Source organism: Bactrocera latifrons, unplaced genomic scaffold (assembly GCF_001853355.1).
Source record: "Bactrocera latifrons isolate USDA-ARS-PBARC rearing strain unplaced genomic scaffold, ASM185335v1 scaffold_39, whole genome shotgun sequence".
NCBI lineage: Eukaryota > Metazoa > Arthropoda > Insecta > Diptera > Tephritidae > Bactrocera > Bactrocera latifrons.
This window is the reverse complement of record NW_017537034.1, coordinates 996,756-1,016,148: the sequence shown is the minus strand read 5'-3', so window position 1 is coordinate 1,016,148 and position 19,393 is coordinate 996,756. Positions and strand designations below refer to the sequence as shown.

General features: G+C 35.7%; 1 protein-coding gene across 3 annotated transcripts in view; it reads left to right on the top strand.

Moving 5' to 3' along the window:
• Nucleotides 1-15,342, top strand: part of LOC108972234 — a 39,750-nt gene extending 24,408 nt beyond the window's left edge. For all 3 annotated transcript variants that reach the window (XM_018938759.1, XM_018938758.1, XM_018938760.1), the window contains exon 3: nt 13,683-15,342. In XM_018938759.1, the coding sequence (XP_018794304.1) occupies nt 13,683-13,847 (165 nt within the window). In that variant the 3' untranslated portion in view covers nt 13,848-15,342. The remainder of the gene's footprint in view (nt 1-13,682) is intronic.
• Nucleotides 15,343-19,393: the final 4,051 nt, after the last annotated feature.

The following is a 19,393-nucleotide window of genomic DNA, read 5'->3' as shown; positions in this document are numbered from 1 at the left end:
ATATAACCCTATATCTGACTCTTTTAGTTTTAGGACTTACAAACAATCGTTATGTGAACAAAACTATAATACTCTCTTTGGCAACTTTGTTGCGAGAGTATAAAAACAATCAAAACGATCTATATATATAATATCTAATATATACTTACTCGGTCGAGGAGATATTCTAATCTTAAGGGTATGTTTTTTAGTAAAAAATGTTAAGGAATCTGTAAGAATCATATAGCAAATTGCATTGCTCTTTTACTCATGGGTAGAATCATAAGCCTAAACTATTCTAAGGTTAAGTCAAAAGTCAATTGCTTTTAAACATTTCAGAAATCAGAAATGAAGTGGGCATAGAAAGGCAAAGGACAGAGAGATTTACTGATAAAAGAAGTGATTTAACTAAAAACTATAAAAATGAAGAAATGGAAGTGTCGATATGAGTATCAAATTCACTAGTTTCAAAAAACAAACAATTTTTTTTCTTAAAAATAAACTTAAGATTTTCTCACCTATAACCCACTGTACCTTCAAAATTTTTTGTCATCTCATCGAAGCATTTCAAAAGCTCTCAATAAAATAGCGCAAACATTTTCGGTTTAATATCTAAGTGGTAACTTATTGATCGTAATCAAATATTCGTCACTGAGTAACTCATACTTGTAAAGTACAAGTTATGCTCACATTGCAAATAGGTATTTGGATAAATAATGACAAAAATTATAGAAATTCCACAATTATTACGATTTTTGAAGGTTCGTTGCGGTAATCGATTCCGCGAATTTATTGCTTTAATGGTAATATATCGGTAATATTGTTGTAAAGCTCATTATTTGGAGTTGCTTTTTGTAATTTTTTAATATGGAGACGAGTATTTACAGTTTGGATTATATCTATTGCGGATACATTAATTCGTAGACAAATATGTTTTCTTTTGTCGAGATCCGATTTGTTGATAAGTACATAAGTGGATTTATTGCTCAGCTGTAGGAATTATAATTATATCGCTCTGAGAATACTTACTCTCTTAGTTGTGAGAGAGTCATGGTTGAAAGAGTGAGAGCGAGATAACATGGAAAAAAAAGCAATTCCTGTAGAAATTATTTTTATATATCGTAGTATTTGAAAAAGGTAAAACAGATACCTCACCAGGGAATTAAGGAAACATTCCTTTAGCTACTTAACTTTTAAGGAGTAGTTTATCAAGGCGTGTCTTTAAAATATACTACCCACACTCTAAATCACCACTTATTCACTATTTTCGCACCGATTTGCTTATTTTCTTTCTTTCTTCACTTTATACATATAATCTCAGAAATCTGCAAATACCTCAAGATGTCTTCAAATGCATCTATGTAAGAGTTCACCATTGTTAACTCTATTCATTTTGTTGTCATTTACACATCGTTCATATTTCTCATTTATTGCCTGCTAAGCTAAGTGCTGAAGTGTTGCGATAAAGCGGGTGTAAAAATCATTACGACCATTAACAGCATTATTTGTCGATTTTCAGCGATTTCAAGTGCTGAGGTATTTCTATGAGCCGTATTATTTTTTCAAAAGTCATGCTGTTAAGTGGTAAAAGTTTTGCGTTTTCTCAATGGACTTACAAAGTGCTTAAGTTCATTATGTCACGGCTGTTGGGAAGGGGTACTGTAGACGGCATAGAAGTGAGAGAGGGAGATAGGAAGCTACTAAAAAAGATAAAAAAAATTTGCATACAAAAATAGAAAAAAAAACAACAATTATGGCAAAAATAAACTCTCGAGTAAGAAGTGCCGATGGCCCGAAGGGAGACGCGAAGTTATTTGCAATGAGGAGTTTGTATAGTAATTTGTTTGTATATTTTTATATCCGCTTATTACTGAGACGCCATAAACGGGAGTGCTCTATTTGTGGGTATCGTTCGTGGAATATTAGAGTATAAACTGAAGACCTCCTCATCATCAATGGAAGGTGTGTCCGGATATACGGATGTCTTGGAATGATTCAAATAGGCCTTTAAGTTCAGGTTTCTACAACTCTGACGCTAAAGATACTATCCTGACATGAAAGGAGTAATCCAGCTAGGAGTGAATCTACTGCTGCCTTGAGAAAATCTACTGCAACCTTAGCTTGGAAGACACTGATTTTAGTTTATCAGGATTCAGTTTTCAGATCATAGCCTCAAAAAGAGGAGTAGGAAAAGGAACATATCTTAAAACCATCATATAGAGAATTTGCCGGAGCTCCACAGATCTCTATCGGCTCGGCATTACAACACTGGTCTCTATGCGAGCTTGGAGTTGTAGACTGATGTGGATATGATCAATAGATTTGTATTAGACTCAAAGCGCTTCGTCACATTATGAGTGAATTTTGTTTGTTAGCTAGAGTTTTTGGTATCATAACGGATCTGTGCCACAACTGTTCATGAAGAATTCTTTATATTAACGATGCAAGTACCGGCTCCTGAACCCAACCTAATCGTAGTGTTTAAACTTAATACTTTACTTTAGTTCCAGCACTTCATTTTCCAAGCTCAGTAATTAATTTTTTAACTTTTCATCGCTGTTTTTTTCTGACTATTTTTGAAATGCCTTAGCATAAAAAAAACACGTCTGGCTTTTTGGTGTGAAGAGGAAGCTTCATTCACGTTTTCTTACATAATGACAAGCTAATTTTTCACAACTATTATCAAATCATTAATCATTTTTGCAAACTTTTTCAGTTATTATTCAAGTCATTGCAACTAATAATTTGATCTCTGTTTGTTAAGTAAAAACTACGACTAAATAAAATATTTGTTAATTTAAAGCTTTGAAGTCATAAATGTGCGATGTTTGCACATCCATAGGCAGTATATAATAAAGCAGTACTAGGAAAAATATAAAGTATAATTAAATATTAAAAACTGTTTATTATTACTGTTTAGCGCCGGTTTGTAGAAGCGGTAATCTCAAATAAAGTTTTTCATAGGTTAGCGCTTTTTTTCCACTTGCCTATTGCCCCAAATATTTATGCACTTTGCCTCCTACCACATATCTCCGTCAATACGCCATTCATAATTATTAGCGGTCGAAACCATTCAATCGTTTACATATAATGTTAATACCCATTCATCGGTCTGAAACTGGCGGCATTGGCGGCTTTACTGCCCAAATCGTTTGCGGTTGAGGTCAATCGTCAATCACAATGTCTGACCACAAACGACTAACTGGAGTAATTTCGTAGCCGATCATTAAACGAGTCAATGAAAATTTTATTTACAGACCATTTTGCTACTATGAAAAATAATTTGCTTTCATTTTGACGGTTACGCGGCACTCTTAGATTGGATGATGGAGCTTTTGGGCGAATGCCGCATATTTAATTAAATTTTACTGAACATTTTTGTTGGTTGAGTATATAGGCTTAAAGATCATTAAAATATATATTCATAGGGCTTTTTCCGCCACTAGAGAAATTTAAGTAGACTTTAAATCCGAAGTATTTGTACCTACTTCAGTTAATCACAAAGACTTAATCCGATCTAAGTCTCAATATTATACACATTATAGCGATTTAGTAGTTGGAATAACGTCCAGTGTGTTTAACGACATACTTACGCCACGCGCTCAAAAGAACAGCAGATCAAACCATAACCACCTTGGTAGGGTTCGAGGCCCATTTAAGACCTGTGCCGTACCTTAAGTTCGGCACCCGGTTGTAATGCAACTTTTCATTCAACTGACAAAGTGTGAGTTCTTTCTCTCATTCTCAATACTGTGTTCTTTCCTAAACCAACACTGCCTCTCCGACCACATACGCTGCGTTAGTTTATGACGCCGTACCACCATAACTCTTTTCAGCACAGAGAAGAGGAACAATGCTTGCTTTTTCCATTCTCGCACATATTATAAATGGCCTAGAGACATTCCGGAATGAACTTCTACAAGCTTTTGTATATTTCTCCGTTCAAACCATCAAAACCCTAGGGACCGTTAAGACCTAACTAGGCCAAAGGCGTACCGCAACTCCTGATCCTATAATGGAATATTTCCAATCTAGGAATGAACGCACCTAACAGAACAAAACGATAACAGAGTGTCACCGACGTGAAGGGAGATGCTGATAGTTAGGACAGACAAACCTTGAGCCCACAAAGAGCAAGTTCAATGGCGGTGTTGCTGCTCTGTTGTCGTAGCGATTGCTAATCTCGCCGAAAGGGGCTATTACAGGGTGTTCTAAGTTGAATATATGGACACTAGACTGTTTTCAGTGTAACACTATCTAACGTCTTACTAAGAAACTCAGTATTTGTAGCTTTAAGACGTTGTCGAATGTTGATTTGTTTCCGGATATTGGCAGCGACTTAGTTTGGTTAGTCGTAGAGGTTCAAAATACTTTTTCAATGCTGTTCGGTATTTTAGACGGACAAAAGGGGATATGAATTTATAAAAAGTTCAACATTGGGAACATAACAACAAAGAGTTGCTATCAGAGGTTTTGAAAGCTTCTAGAAGCATACCGTTGGATATATCTGATTGATAGATAGATAGTAGAAACGAGGCTAAAATCTAATCCTCATAAATGCTTAAGCATTGCCGATCACTACGATTAAGTCAATACCACGGAAGTATATTTTAAGTGCTGCTGGTTGTTAAGATCGCATAACATTGACTTTGAAAAATAATTGAATAAAACATCGAACTCGGCCAAACTTTCTGCCACGATTTATTGGTTTTCTCAAAGTTTTTCATATGCACCAATGTCCGCTCTGTGCTTCCGGCATTCGTTTGCCTACATGTACTGCGGTAATTTCACAGCCTTACAGTTATAGCTTACTGACGTCATAATCACGAAGCTTTTCGCTCTCGAAGGTGATGCATCAGTATATTTCAGCCACCTTGTCAACTATTCGCTTACCTCTGCTTTCTTTTGTGTTATTGTTATGAGCGTATGTGCAATATTTTGGCGCTAATCCAGGTCATGCACTTGAACCGAAAACTTTTGTTTTGCTAACCTACAAAAATATTCCCTTTACAAATGTGGCTGTGTCGCAACAATAAAAACAAGCTGTGCGCTTATTATTTTGGTGCGAAATGTTTGTGTTTTTCTACACAGCGCACCACAGGCGATTTTCAGTATATTTTGTTAGTATATTCATCTTTATGAATTTGATTTTTTTTTAAATAAAATTTGAATTTTTTTTGCACTTTTTTTATTCATTTGAAGACGCTCTACTCTCACCCCACTCCACGCACAATATATCTTGGGCTGATGAGTAATGGAAATGATAAATGATTTTCTTGCATTTAATTATCTGCAACGGAGGCCTGTTGAGCGTCGCCCACGCTTTTTACTAACAAAAATTGTGGTGTCACTTTGTTGTGGTCGGGAGGTCAGAAACCGAGGGTGTTGGTAGCTACAAATTTGAAAAAGTGGTGTAATTATGTATCTTCCACAGACAGTCTACGCCTGAAGATCTAACGCAGCATAACTCTTGTCGAAAAGTGTTACTTTGGGATCAGTTAAGAGCAGATCGCTCTCTCAATGAAGAAAAATTACACTCCATCAGTCTCGTATCATTTCCATAATATAATTTATAGATATATGAATGATGAAGTACAGAGATGAAAAAGCACTTGGAGAATTCGAGAACTGTTCTTTGCAAGGTCTTTGTAACTGTTCATGTGAGCAATGAATATCAAAGGAGATGGAACGATAGTTAAATGCGTAAGAATCCGTTGGCTGCGCCAGATCGTTCGCATGAAAGATGATGCTCCAGCGAAAAGCTACTCGAGACTCATGAAGGATCAAGTGCATAGCGACCTGTATAATATTGGAATGTGCCTACAACTGGCGTGGCCTCGCAGATGATAGAAGCAACTCATAATAATGTTGTATTCTTGGTCCAGCTCGACCCAGGGTTGAAGTGCCAGCAAAGAAATAGATGTTCTTGCTAGTTTTTAAATTATTTTTAGAAGACAGTTTGTATGGTTAGGTTTAGTTTAAGTTAAATTTTCGATCCCAGCAGGGATTTCACTTGGACAGCTTACAACACAGATCCGTTGTGGTATCTAGAACTCCTTCAAAATTTATTATAAAGAACCTCATAAATCGACAAAGCGCTTAGAGCTTATCACAAATTGTAGCTTATTCTTTAGCCGCGACGTTTCAATTTCAGTATTGTAAAAACGGGACAATAGAGGAGAAAGTATTTGGGGTATGTCTGGACAATGTCCAGTAAACTAGTATGATTCTTTCAAAATGATTTTTGGAAAGGGTGAAGTAGTTCTGTAAATCTGCTACGTTTCACTTTAGGCCAGAAACCTGTCAAGTCCACGGCAGATTCATAGGTCCAATGCTAGAACGCAAGATGACAAAGGAGATCTAACTCCAAAGGACCCCTCTTGTTAGCTGAATTATCTACGACAACACGTATCTACATATTCGAAGATTACTTTGTTTATTCGTTGACAGTACGAAGACTGGTGTTGTGTAATTTAAAATAGTTTTACAGGAATTCAGTAATTCTTCTTGTGTTTTTGTATAATTATATCCAACAAAAATCAGTGTACCAAGAATCGCATTTGTTATGCTTTGGGAGCACTACTACCGAAAAAGAGCCACGAAATGAGAAGAGTATAAGAATGGGCTACGGATTAAAAAATCGTGACAATATTGAAAAAATATTTCATTCTAAGACGTGGAGTGGTCATTTCGAGTGGTCTATTTACCAGAGCCCAGACCCACAGTTTTGTTGGTCTGAATAACTTTTGTGTCGGTCTGACCAGATAACATAACCCTTATTTTGATAATTACCGCTTTAGTGAGAGGGGTTTCAATTTGTCGACTTACATCAGTCATTTTGTATGGCTTTATACTTAGAGTACTTTTATCCGTTAATTTTCCGAGATATTTACATATTCTATTTTAAAAAGACGACTAGATTGAATAATGCAGGAGCTTTACTTTACCGTGCTGATCGCTTATAATACAACTCTTAGTTAGCTTGAAAGTTATGCTGATTTCTTTAAATTGAAACTATTTCCATTCATCTTCCAAAAAATCATGCGAGAAATTAATAAAGTTTATAAATATAATGAACTCAATTAAATTAACTTGAATAAGCGACTGCTGAGATTAGTGCGAGATTTGCAGGCCAAAAATATTATAAGAAATAATTTAGGTATTTAAATAATTAAATGCGGGGCAGTAAAAAATTATTTACGACCGCATAGTTGTCAAGTGACAGAGGAATTCATAAACTGCTTTTCCGAGTCGACTCGCAGGTACATATGTACATATTAGTATATATATAAATAAATTAAAATATTTTTTTAAGCCGCTATTATAATCATTATTACACATTTTGTGGACTTAACACCGTTATTGCGCAGGTCAGTTCAGCCTAAATTCGTGCGTCTCGTTTACGAGCTCACTAAATATAGTGTGCAGCGTGGAGACCTTAATACGCTACCAAATCGCCTTGAGTAGCTAAGCGCTTCTCACTTAAGCGCACTAAGGCAGCGTTGTTCCCGCATGGATGAAGGTGAGCGCGCGCTTTAATGCGTATTTATATTTTAATTGTTTCTGCGGTGTGCAATTAAAATGTGTAAAATAAAAAAACAATAAAAAGGCTAACACATTATTTACACCTGACAAGCTGGCATTTCGCACATTGCGGAGTTGAACTTTCGACATTACCATACATTAAGCTTGATTTTAGCCGGACTTAGCTGGCTGGTATGGCATGACCGGTTAAATGGTTCGGACATTGTTGCTACGTGAACGTATGTATGGCATTTCACATAAAAATAAGCGTGTATTGTTATTGAAATAAGCTGGAGATTATTTTTTTAATGGAAAGATTAAACAAAATAAATGAAAAGGCTAGAGGCTTCAGATCGCAAGCCTTCAACTTGATACAAAATCAAAATAATTATATATTTTTAGTTCCGAATTATGTGCCCTCAGAAGAATGAATAGGTGACTTGTTAATGCTAAATTTTATTAATATTTCATCTATTCTGCTTTGTGGTAACTAAACTTTAGAATAGTCCGATAGGGCGAGAGCAAGAGAGGGAGTGTAATAAAGGGAGAGAAAGCAAGGCAGAAAGAGACCGAGAAAGAGAGAGAGGGAGTCAAGAAGGAAGGAGACCGAAATAAAGCAAGAGAGAAAGAGAGGGAGAGAGAAAGAAGTACTGTAATATGCCTAATATTTGCGCTGACCTTCACCAGTGAGACCACTATATCTAAACTTTTATAAACCTTTAGGATCTAGAGATATTAAAAGGGTAAACTGTAGGTTGCTCTCAGTGAGAGATTGCAACCACTTAGAATATGTCAACACAAAAGAATCCGTCAAGGTTGAAATAAAAATTACTATATATTTTCCGATGAAAATATGAATTGCTATGATTAAAGCCAATAAGGGTACTGCTGGCAGTTTGTAGAGGCAATAGAGCTGGAAGTCTTAAAATTCGTCAAAACAGAACAACATTCAAGTGAGAAAAAATGTTGATTTTATCGCTTAGTGTAATAAAAAAGCATCAACGTAACTGCGAATAAGATCATAATGACATTCCCAGTAGTTTTACTATAACTGTTTATGTAATTGAGTAACTGTATTTTTTAAAAGCGTAACACTGATCTACATACTCTTAATTGACAAAAAATAAAAATAAAATAAGTTAAATTAAGTGAAGGCCCCTTTTCCTAACGCCCTTCAATTTTCGTACTTTTCAACACATTCCTTCGTCTACTTAATAAGGAGTGTATATGTAGTGTACGTAGACACCGAATATAAGTGGAAGAAAGGAAGAGCTAAGTTCGTCTATAACCGAACATTTCATACTAATGCGACTTGCAGGGATTAAAGCCAGGAATATATCTTCAGAGCACAAGACTTATTAGTTATATAGGGTCTAGGGCGAGCTTTTACCAAGACAGACACACAGAAATATTTCAGCTCACCTCGTCATCCTGATAATTTATATATATGCAACCCTATAGCTATCTCGAATAGTTTTTTGGTGATACGCATAACCGTTAGGTAAACAAAACTATTATTTTCTGTAGCAACATGTTGCAATTGTATATTGAGGCAATTATATTTAACTGCCAAAGATGCTCAAAGGTGATAATAAACTGTTAAATTAAGTGAGAGGAAAGTGAAGTACCTGAGATTGAAATAAGTACAAAGGAAAAGTTGACGGAGGACCACTTGTAGGTAATAATGTGGAAAGATGTGTATCTCTCGTCAACAACAGGGGTGGTTCGAAGAGTAAGATTTTAAGTTCAATCAATTTAAGGGCTATATTGCAAATGCGGTTGTTGGCCTGCGTAACCGAGATAGCAAAAATATAGAGAAGGCGATGACCAGAAAGTGGAATCTCCGTTCACACTTAACAATATCTGGATCCAGAAGCCGAAAGAGCATCTCTGAGTGATTTGTTATGAAACGAGACTATTGATAAAGTGACGATTTTATCATCTGATTGCTTCTTATGACTTTAAATTTCTTGTCAATTTTCTCTATCCATCATCACTGTCGAGAACAATGCTAACCTTGAAAGATGATGTATAATTACTCTTTACAGCACGCGTTACCGTGAACTGTGAAGGCAATTGAGAAGTAAGACTACGAAAAACCGAACTTATTGCGAGAGAACTTGGAGAATGAGCATCATATGAGCTGAATTTTGCAAGGCTTGAGTTCAGATTAGGTTAAGTTAGGTCGTATTGTCGATCCAAAATCGATGGATCTGACTTGTACAGATATTTGTTCTTTGTGTTATCGTTGAAATCCTGAAAGTGGATAATCAGATCATCACAGATCGACGAAGCGTTTTGAGCTTACAACAAAAGTATTAAAACTGTTCAATTCTAGCAGTTTCCAAAATATTTGGCCGCATCCTATATTGAACAGTGTTCAGTCAGAACATATACTATTGTGACGAGATTAACTCTGCTAAGAGCCAGTAATTCGGAGGTCCTCTAACGGTTTACCGATACCAGAACCTATCGCCCACATCCAGAAGGATATCGCAGGTGCTCAAATTCTGATTTTTGAGCAGCGCTTCCTGAGCTGACTAGAGGTCCAAAGGTCCATTACCAGAAGGTAAGGGTATCGGAAAACCGACTCGCTTTCAGTCGGATCAAAAAAAAATTTGTGTTGAGGACAAAAATCTCAAAGAACATTAGTTGCCTTCAAGAAATTGCATATATCTTGCGTCAGCATAGTCAGCATAACATTTTTAAGTCCCTGATCTATCAACCGAGCCTCATATGGTCCCTTCCATTTGTTCACACTTGTTGCTAAGGCAATAAGAGCATCAAATTCATTTTCAGATAACGAAATTAAAGTGTCAAAGTGGGGAGCCATCATGAAAACTGTTCAAATGAAAGCAACAACAATAGCACAAAGCGCTGGTGTAATAAAGGAAAGTGTCTGGTTGCGGCTAAGTTAGCTTTCCGCGCCGGTGTGTGGGTAGTTATTGAAGCAACAGGTGCTACCGGACGCCCTCGCACACAACAATTACGGCAACTATTTACTAAAATTAACCGAAAATGACGGAAAAATTGTGGCATCAATAGATAAGTTTGACTAAGTTAATAATTAGGCTATATGAAGAGGCCAAGTGGTGGGCCAAATGGCTAAGAGGAGAAAAGTAAGCCTCATGGTAGCAACAAAAGCAAAAAACGAAGGCACCACGTTACGCCGCATTCAACAATCGTGCGATCTGCTACACGCTGTTGCCACCAGCTTCGGTTATGGTCCAATATCTACTCGCTGGCGACGTTGTTGCCACATTTTAATTAGCAACAATTCATTTGTTAAAGTTAATTTGTTATTATCGCGTCAGCGTAAGTTTTTAGGCAACATAAAAAAAAAAACCAAAACAATGAAAGAAACAGCAAAGCAGTATTTCGGTTGAGATTAGAGCGGAGACCGGGCGAGAAGGTAAACACGAGTATACAAGAATAAGTGTGTATGTGTGAGTCTGCGATAAAGATTAGACAATGTTGATGAGATCGCACTTTTGGCGCTTATGAGCGCAACAGCCGCCCCAACAACAACAACAACAGCGGCAGTCTACTGCAGGCTATTATGCTCTGTCATTATACACATGTTTTTGTATGTGTGTGTTTGCGTGTCAGTTGCCAGCGCTACCTGCTGTTTGCTTGCAACATCCACGCCAAAGCGCTCGTCTCCAAGCGGCTGCAGCTCCAATAAGGTTCGTGCGGGTTACCCAAATACACAACACACTCCATTAACAATGTTGTCATTATCACATTAACACATTTATTTTTGCCGCAGCGCCGTTATTCGCAGAAAATGTACACATATATACACACAGTGTGCGTGAACACAAACAATTTGTTTTGTCTTCTTCTTTATCTATTTTATGCTTATGAATATACTTTGTAGGGCCGCATATAAATATTGTTGTTGTAACTGTTGGCTGTGTTGTGCCTGTTGCATGTCGAAAATGTTATAGTATTGAAGTTGTTGAGCAGACTGTTGATAAATGATTGTGAGTTCTTCGTAATAAATGTTAAATATTTTAGTTTACGCTTAGATAAGTAAATTTTTCTTATATAAGCATTGCTTTTCTGACCTCAAAAACGGTTCCTTTGCGAATGGCAGGCACCTTGTCGTGGTGCAGGGTCTTAAGCCTCAAGGCCGACTCGGTATCTCTTAACCGTCGTGAACGGTGCTGTACGGCATCACTATTGCGGGTTGCCAGAAGCTGGATGCGTAACCAAGTGCATGCTCGCCCGTTCCGCAGCATCTACTAACATGAAAGGAGACTAAACCATTTATAGCGGAGGGTCCTCATACCTTAAAGAAGCTGCTCCGCAAGAAATAAGGAGTGGGCTGAGAGAGGTGTTGACAACAACTCCAAGGCATGGACCATGCTAAGTTGCTCTTGGGAGGTCGCAACCATATAAGGTATAAATATGTAATGTATGTACTTGTCGCATTCTACACTGGCTGAAGGAGAACTTATATAACAAACACCTAGCTTATTTTGCAAATTGGCGGTTCTGCGGCAGAAAGTTGAAACTCCAGAATATCTACCAATTGCCTGCATAAATACCCTTGGATCAGTGTTTCCAAATAGGGATCACATTGCCTCACTAGCATCGACGTAGCAGCTAAATACACCAGAGACATTAAATGTTAGGTCGGGGGGTGAAATTTGGATGAACGGCGTGACACCGCTCACATTTCGGTGAAACCCCGTTTCTCACTACGTCGATTGGGTCCCATACCGACCATATTTTGTATATAATGTTAGTTTTGGCATTTTTCATGCCTAAATTCCATCTGATTCCTTCCAGAGTTGGCAGTTCTTTTTCGAATACCGAATAATAAACTCGGATTCGTTTCGATTACGTATACCCGAGCGTAGGAGGAACGGCTAAAACTTTGCTCGATTAGTGCGCTTAAAGTAGGCCACCCTAGGATCAAAAAATTTTCCAAAGCCGAACAAAATTATTCAAATCAGATACCGATATGTGGATCAAAGTTCCAAATGCGAACTTTTTATCGAAAATTCGATCAATCTGTGAGTTATATTATAAAAATTCGGAGACAATCCTTTTCTAATATGACTGTACGACAAAAAAATTAGTTGAATCGGATCAATAAGCTAATAGAAAGAACTTCCATTATACCGCATATATTGGCACATGTGTGAGTTGTTTTTCTATGACTTTGATCCTGACAAGATGCAGAAATTTGAAAAATTCGTTTACTCTGAACTTAGAACGTCCTTACTTGTTTTTAATTTAATTTGAAGAAATAGAAGAAGCGGAAGATCCTAATGAAAGCGCTTTCAACAAAAGATGCTCAAGTAATTGTTAATTCATCTTACTAGCTTTGGAAAATGAAATGGTTCTCAATTATTTCCATGGTACTAATGAACCATATTACGGAAACTATATGCAGATCAATTTGCGCAATTTGCGCAACACTTTCGAAGACCAATTGCCGAAAATGTCGATAAAACTAAGGAAATCGAGTAGTGCGTTGCGTAAGCGCTGTTTCTGTAGCTCAGGAGGTAATTATTGCAAAAAACCGCTTGGAACATTTTAAGTGAGGATGGATACAAAAGGAAGCTGAGGAAAGTGTTTAGGGCAGGGAATCATCTATAAAGAGCTGCTCTCATACAGCCAAATATTTCAGTCGAACCAATACTGTGAATAACTAGACCGTGTAAGCGAAGTAATCACCCAGAAGCGGTCAGCTACGGTCATTAGGAATAAATTGTGTTTCATCAGGACAACATATCGATAGTGATTCACCGGTAATGTATCCATTTTATAGTCCGGACCGGGCACAAAGTGACGAGTACCCTGATTGTGAAAGTCGACTGTCACTGCGTCTGCCAAAAAGAAGGTGGGTTTCTATGAGAGTGTTATTATGAAATCATCATCAAATTGGCAACAAGCTACCGAACAAAACGGTTGATATCTTTAACTACACTTGCAATATTATTATTAACTTCTTTCTTTATCTTGAGAAATTGCTAGGTAGTACTTTCAATAATGTGAAACTCTCTCGTTATTATCCGGGCGTAGTGCAGAGTTGATCAGATGTGTTCGGGGATTTGGGGATGATTATCAGAAGTAACTTTCATATATTATAATATTTTGTTAATATCTTCGATATATGACTAAATTTCAACGAAATCACATTTGCCTATTGTTTCATTATACAGATTTTGGAATCCAGCAACGAAGAACAACGACCACCCAACGAGGCTAATGGCAACACAATGGCACAACGTACCTCCTGGTTAAACAAGTTGAATGCCATGGATGGTGTGGATACACAAAGAAAATATGGCACACGTGGCATCTACGACAATGGACGTTACTATTAAATTACAAGCCGCGATGGATAAAAGTAGAAAAATATGAAAAAAGCAGTTAAGTGAAGGTGTTGACGACCAAAAATATTGAAATTAAACCAAATCCACATTGAAGACAAACAAGATAAAGCGCGAAGATGGTAGTGTGCCAAAATGCACAAAGAATAAGAAAGTGAGGTGAAAGGGTTGGTTTTTTATAAAAAGAAATTTTTGATTTTGGAATTGCCAATTAGTGTTTAATGCACGCTCTTCATATATAATAGGTTAAAAAATATGTTACAGAAATAATTAAAAAAAATTTCAATGTCATTACAAGCTATTTAGCAGAAAGATTGATTTAGATAAAATGTAGTAGAGGTGAAAACTTTCGGTTTACTGAGTTGTATGTCGGCTGGAAAGCTTTCACTTTAATTCTTTCAATATTATTGCAATCTTCTCGGCAAGCAATATATCAAGATAAAAGCTCTCGTTTTATCTGTTATTGAGTTATATTACAGCTCGAAAGCTTTTACATATTCTCTTTATGAGCTGACAATGAAAGCTTTCACGCAAGCTGTTGTAGATTTACGTTTTGTGAATGCTTTTGATACAAATACATTGCTTTATGACAGTTTTTACCGAAAGCATGTTTGTGGTTTCAAAAGCTTTTTATCAATTTCATAAAAATTCCGTTAAAAAAATGTTTGATAATTCAGATAAAGAAAATTGGTAATTTGCAAAATTTTTATATTAATTTACGAAGCTTCAGCAGTTAAACTTTAAGCTCAAATTTAAGTGAAAGTTTTCCGTAAGCTTAAGTAATTAACATTTTAGAAAACGAAAATAATTTTCATTTTATCTGTGCACCTTAGAATTTCTCCTTAATGAATGCAAATATTTTGTGTCTTTGGAGCTTTCAAGTTCTCTGAAAATATTTGCAAAATCACAAAATATTTAGTATGGCTATTTATTAAACTTTTGAAAGCTTCTGAAATAGTAAATAGTTATTTAAATTTAAATAGTTTTTTAAATTTTCCATTTTATTTTAAAAGAAGCTTTTCTAAAGCTTATAATTGCATCAAGTGAACTTTTAGTACAAAATTTATTCTTTTATGAGTTTTCTTATTCTATTTAAAAGGTGAAATCATATTCAGAGTGAAAGCTCTTAAAGTTGCAAGCTTTCACGCTACGTTAGTAATTCTCTCATTGTTAAAGAGCTTTTTGGGTTCCTGTAGGTTTTTTAACCATTTTGTCGTGTTAGTTAACTTTTTCAGTTATTATTTAAAATTAGTAAGCTTACTGAAATAAGCAAGCTTACGCCTATGAATAGATTACGAAGAGGCAAACCTCATTGAGTTTTAAAATCCTTGCAAATTAAAAAAAAAAAAAAAAAATACTGTTAATTTCTCCCAACAAAATTACAACAATTTGTAGTATATACGTATTCATTGATCTATATACTCGTATGTATGTGCTAAACCTATTTGAGGAAAGAAAAACTTTAAATGTTCCTAAATATGTATGTAACAGCAACAATAATTAACAATATGTATGTATATTATATTTAGCTTTTAGTAGAAAAATGTTTGCCATAAAAATGTTATTTTTAGCAATTTAATCATTCATATATGGATATTGTGTAATTGTATTTAAGTGAGCGGCGGACAACAAAAACAAAAACTGTTATGTATTATATGTATATGTAACATGTACTAAAAGTTTACTCCTATATATTATAACTGTAATTGTAAATGTTGACATGAAAACAATAATTTTTCGTAGTTTTTAGGCCAAAGCAAATAAAAACGTGGAAAATACCGAAAAAAATATTAACAAACTAAATGAGTTAACAGAAAATATTTTAAATTTAATTATATATATATATACTTATATATATTTATAGTCAAGGCGATAGCAAACTAATACGTTCTATACCAAATGAAACATTTTAAGTGAAATTTTAAATAAATACTCACATATATACTCGTGCATATGTATGTTGTATCAATCAAACCTGGGCAGCTTTATGTTGAAATAATAAATAATAGAAAACTAAAATAATTATTATTGTTTTAATTTTCATGTGATGCGAGTACGTATTGTTCTTATTGGGAATATGTGAAATAAATATTGAAAGCTTTCACGCAAAAGCTCATGCTGAGAGCTTTATTGTGAAAGTTCATACTAAGAGCTTTCATGCAAAAGCTCTTACCTAGTTATCAATATAGAGTAGCCACCTTTTTGAAAAGAGGTACAATCTTCTACAATACTGTACAGCTGCTGGCGTATGCCAATGATATTAATATATTGGCCTCAACATCCGCGCCGTTAGTTCTGCTTTCTCAAGACTGGATAAAGAATCAAAGCAAATGGGTTTGGCCGTGAACGACGATAAGGCGAAATATCTCCTGTCATCAAACAAACAGTCGCCGCACTCGCGACAAGGCTCCCACGTCGCTGTTCACAGTCATAACTTTGAAGTCGTAGATAATTTCGTCTATCTCGAAACCAGCATTAACAGCAACCTCAACGTCAGCCTCGAAGTGCAGAGCAGAATAACTCTTTCCAACAGATGGTACTTCGGACTGAGTAGGCAAGTGAGGGTAAATTCCTCTGCCGATGAATAAAGAACAAACTCTACAAGTCATTCATCACACCCGTCCTTTTGTATGTTGGAGAAGCATTGACGATGACAACATCTGATGAGTCGACATTGCGAGTTTTCCAGAGAAAGGTTTTGCGAAAGATTTATGTTCCTTTGCGCATTGGCCACGGCGAATACCGATGGAGCGATGAGTTGTTGATGGCGAGATGGATGAGATGGCAGTTGCTAAGTTCTATTTCTTACACTGAAAAATCCTAACGGTAAATTCAATTATCAGCAAACACATCACTTAATAAATTGTAATCAATTCATTAAACTCCAACTTGTTTACTACACCAAGTGCTAATGCACTTAAAAGCTATCAATGAACCGAAATTATTTTTACAAATGTAATGTAAAACCAAAGCAAAGTAAGTAAGTATATCCCTGCAAAGTACGTCAGTGCTAGAAATTCCATGAAAGAAATTTCCGAAAAAAGCGTGTGTATAATAAACTTGATGAGGAAGGTCAAGGGCCCTCAGCAAAGCGCGCCATTATTCATGGGCTCGCTAAGTATGTAAACAAAGGCGGCAAAAGAACAATGTAAATGATGACATCAACGCACACAAGAAGATGAAGAAGGAACACACAAAATGTACGCAAGTCAACCCAAAAACAAAAGCGGTTTTTGTTAAGCTGTTAAGAAGTCATAATTAGGTCGGCGTTGTCACTTAAAAGCAACTGTCTTTAGCAACGCTTGTCCTTAACGACAGCAAAATATGACCCCACTGCCAAAAAAAAAAGTATGTTTACACACTTATATGTACGAGTACATGTGTTGCCTTTGGTGTTATCGCTGCGGTTGTCACTCTTGTTTGCGGTCATGTTTTGCGTTGCTGTCTGCTGATGACGTGCGAAAAATTATGTATTGCCACATGAAAATAGCGAAAATGGATGTAAGGAATAACATGAAAAAATTGCCAGAAAAAACCAAAAATGGCACGAGAAATGTGAAAGAAGCAACAATCAAACCCTAAGCTTTTATTGCCTAAAAGTATTTTCTGCGCAGTTTAAGCTTGTTGGGAAATTTTTGTATTTCTTTACAAAGGACATACTCAATCTATACGAGATATACGAATTTTCGTCTTCATTAATGTGGTCGCCTTCAAAATATTCTCCATTCGGTATTAAGTACTTATTTCAGAGCTACTTCTAATCACTCTTTCAGCGAGTTTTATCTTTATTTAAAAAAAAAGCATTAACTTCGGTTGCACCAAAGCCCTTCACAAATGCAAAAGATTACATACAAGAACTTCGATCGATCCTTTTGTCTGGCAGCATATGCTATAGTGGCGGGGATTACACCCTTGCCGTAGAAAATACATCATGCCAAATTTCGCAAAGATATCTCGCCAAATGGCAAAGCCATAGTTATATGGTACTTATACTGGTCCGATATCGGCAGTTCCGAAAAGTGAGCTGCGTTTTGGTGAGAAAAGGATGTGTCGAGTCGAATAATATAGGATAGAATAATTGAGAAGTATTTGAAGATATGTTTAGCTAGGTAAGCTCCACTTCTAGGCAAAAAAAAAAATATATATCGTTAAAAGACTGGTTTCACAAAACGACACATAACCCGTCAAAATTGGAATAACGTATATGATCTGATTAAACTAAAATTAATTTGTTTGGATTTGATGGAAAAATATATGTACGATGCCCAAAAAAACGCGACCCCAAACACACTTAAGGTCTCCGATGTTTCATTTTAGGTGTTACAAACGTCAAGGCAAGCTTAAAATCATCTGTTCAGGTAGAAAAAATGACAATTGGATTCTCCAAACCCAAGAAGTTTTCAAATTATTTTCTGATCACGCCACTTAAAGACACTTAAGTATATATAGCAGATATTAAACTTTTTTTTAAACATTTGTATAGAATATAGAATCAACTTCAAGTATTCTTTAAGAATAATGCGGATATCACAGTGTTTGGTTGGATAAACAATCGGGCCTTTCGGTAGACTAGATTGTCGTAAAAGCGCCTTAAGGCTAGTTAAAAGTTAGAAAAATATCTCTTGAAATAGTATCATCTTCCTTCTATCGCAAACCTAATACATACATATGTATATCCTGCTCAAGGGAGTATCTGGCAATATTCCCCCGCAATACGCAATTGGTTTGTATTTTACTTTAGAGGATAAAAGAGTAGAGAAAAAGATCAGGTCGGAGGCAGTAGCGAAGCCGCGCGAAGTCTCTTTATCTAGACTCTTCTACCATAAATCTTCAATATCCGTTTATTATGTTTCAACTGTATTCTGTTTCAATGAAGAAAGCCTTAGTTATTATAAGCTATATTAAAAATAATATCTGTTGAATAAAATGGAGAAAACTAGGAAATAAATTCAGAGAATAACAAGAAAAAGTCAATAATGGGAAACTGGGTTCGAATCGAGTTCTTCTAGAATGAAAGTATCACTCCTATATATACTCTTACACAATTCTTAACACAGGAAAGCACCTAGAACTGAGAAGTCGCTCATGTAAAAGAGAGATCGAAATACATTCAAGAATTATAAATATCAAGAGCAGATATAAAGGTGGGTATACAAGTGTTCTCTACTAAGAATTCAGTTTTTGGCGTATTTTTAAAAAATATAAAAAGTGTTCCATTTGGGGAAATGATTACATGAAAGTATGCGTTTGAACATTAAGATCAAATGGAGTTGTTTTGGTTGAATCTGGCAATGTTATTAAGCAAACCGAGTTTAGTTCAGTCCAAGTTTCTAAAAGTCAGTACTGAATGGCTCGAACACATTATTAATAATTTTCATGGATAGAGTGTATACAATATATGAATAAATCTTAACAAAAATTTACATCACGTTAGCCATTAAAGAATATAACAAAGTCATACTAAATTTACCTGAAATAGAAAAAAAGGGAGATTAATGAGCTTCAAATCATATAATTTGAATTTAAAAATTCAAAAATTA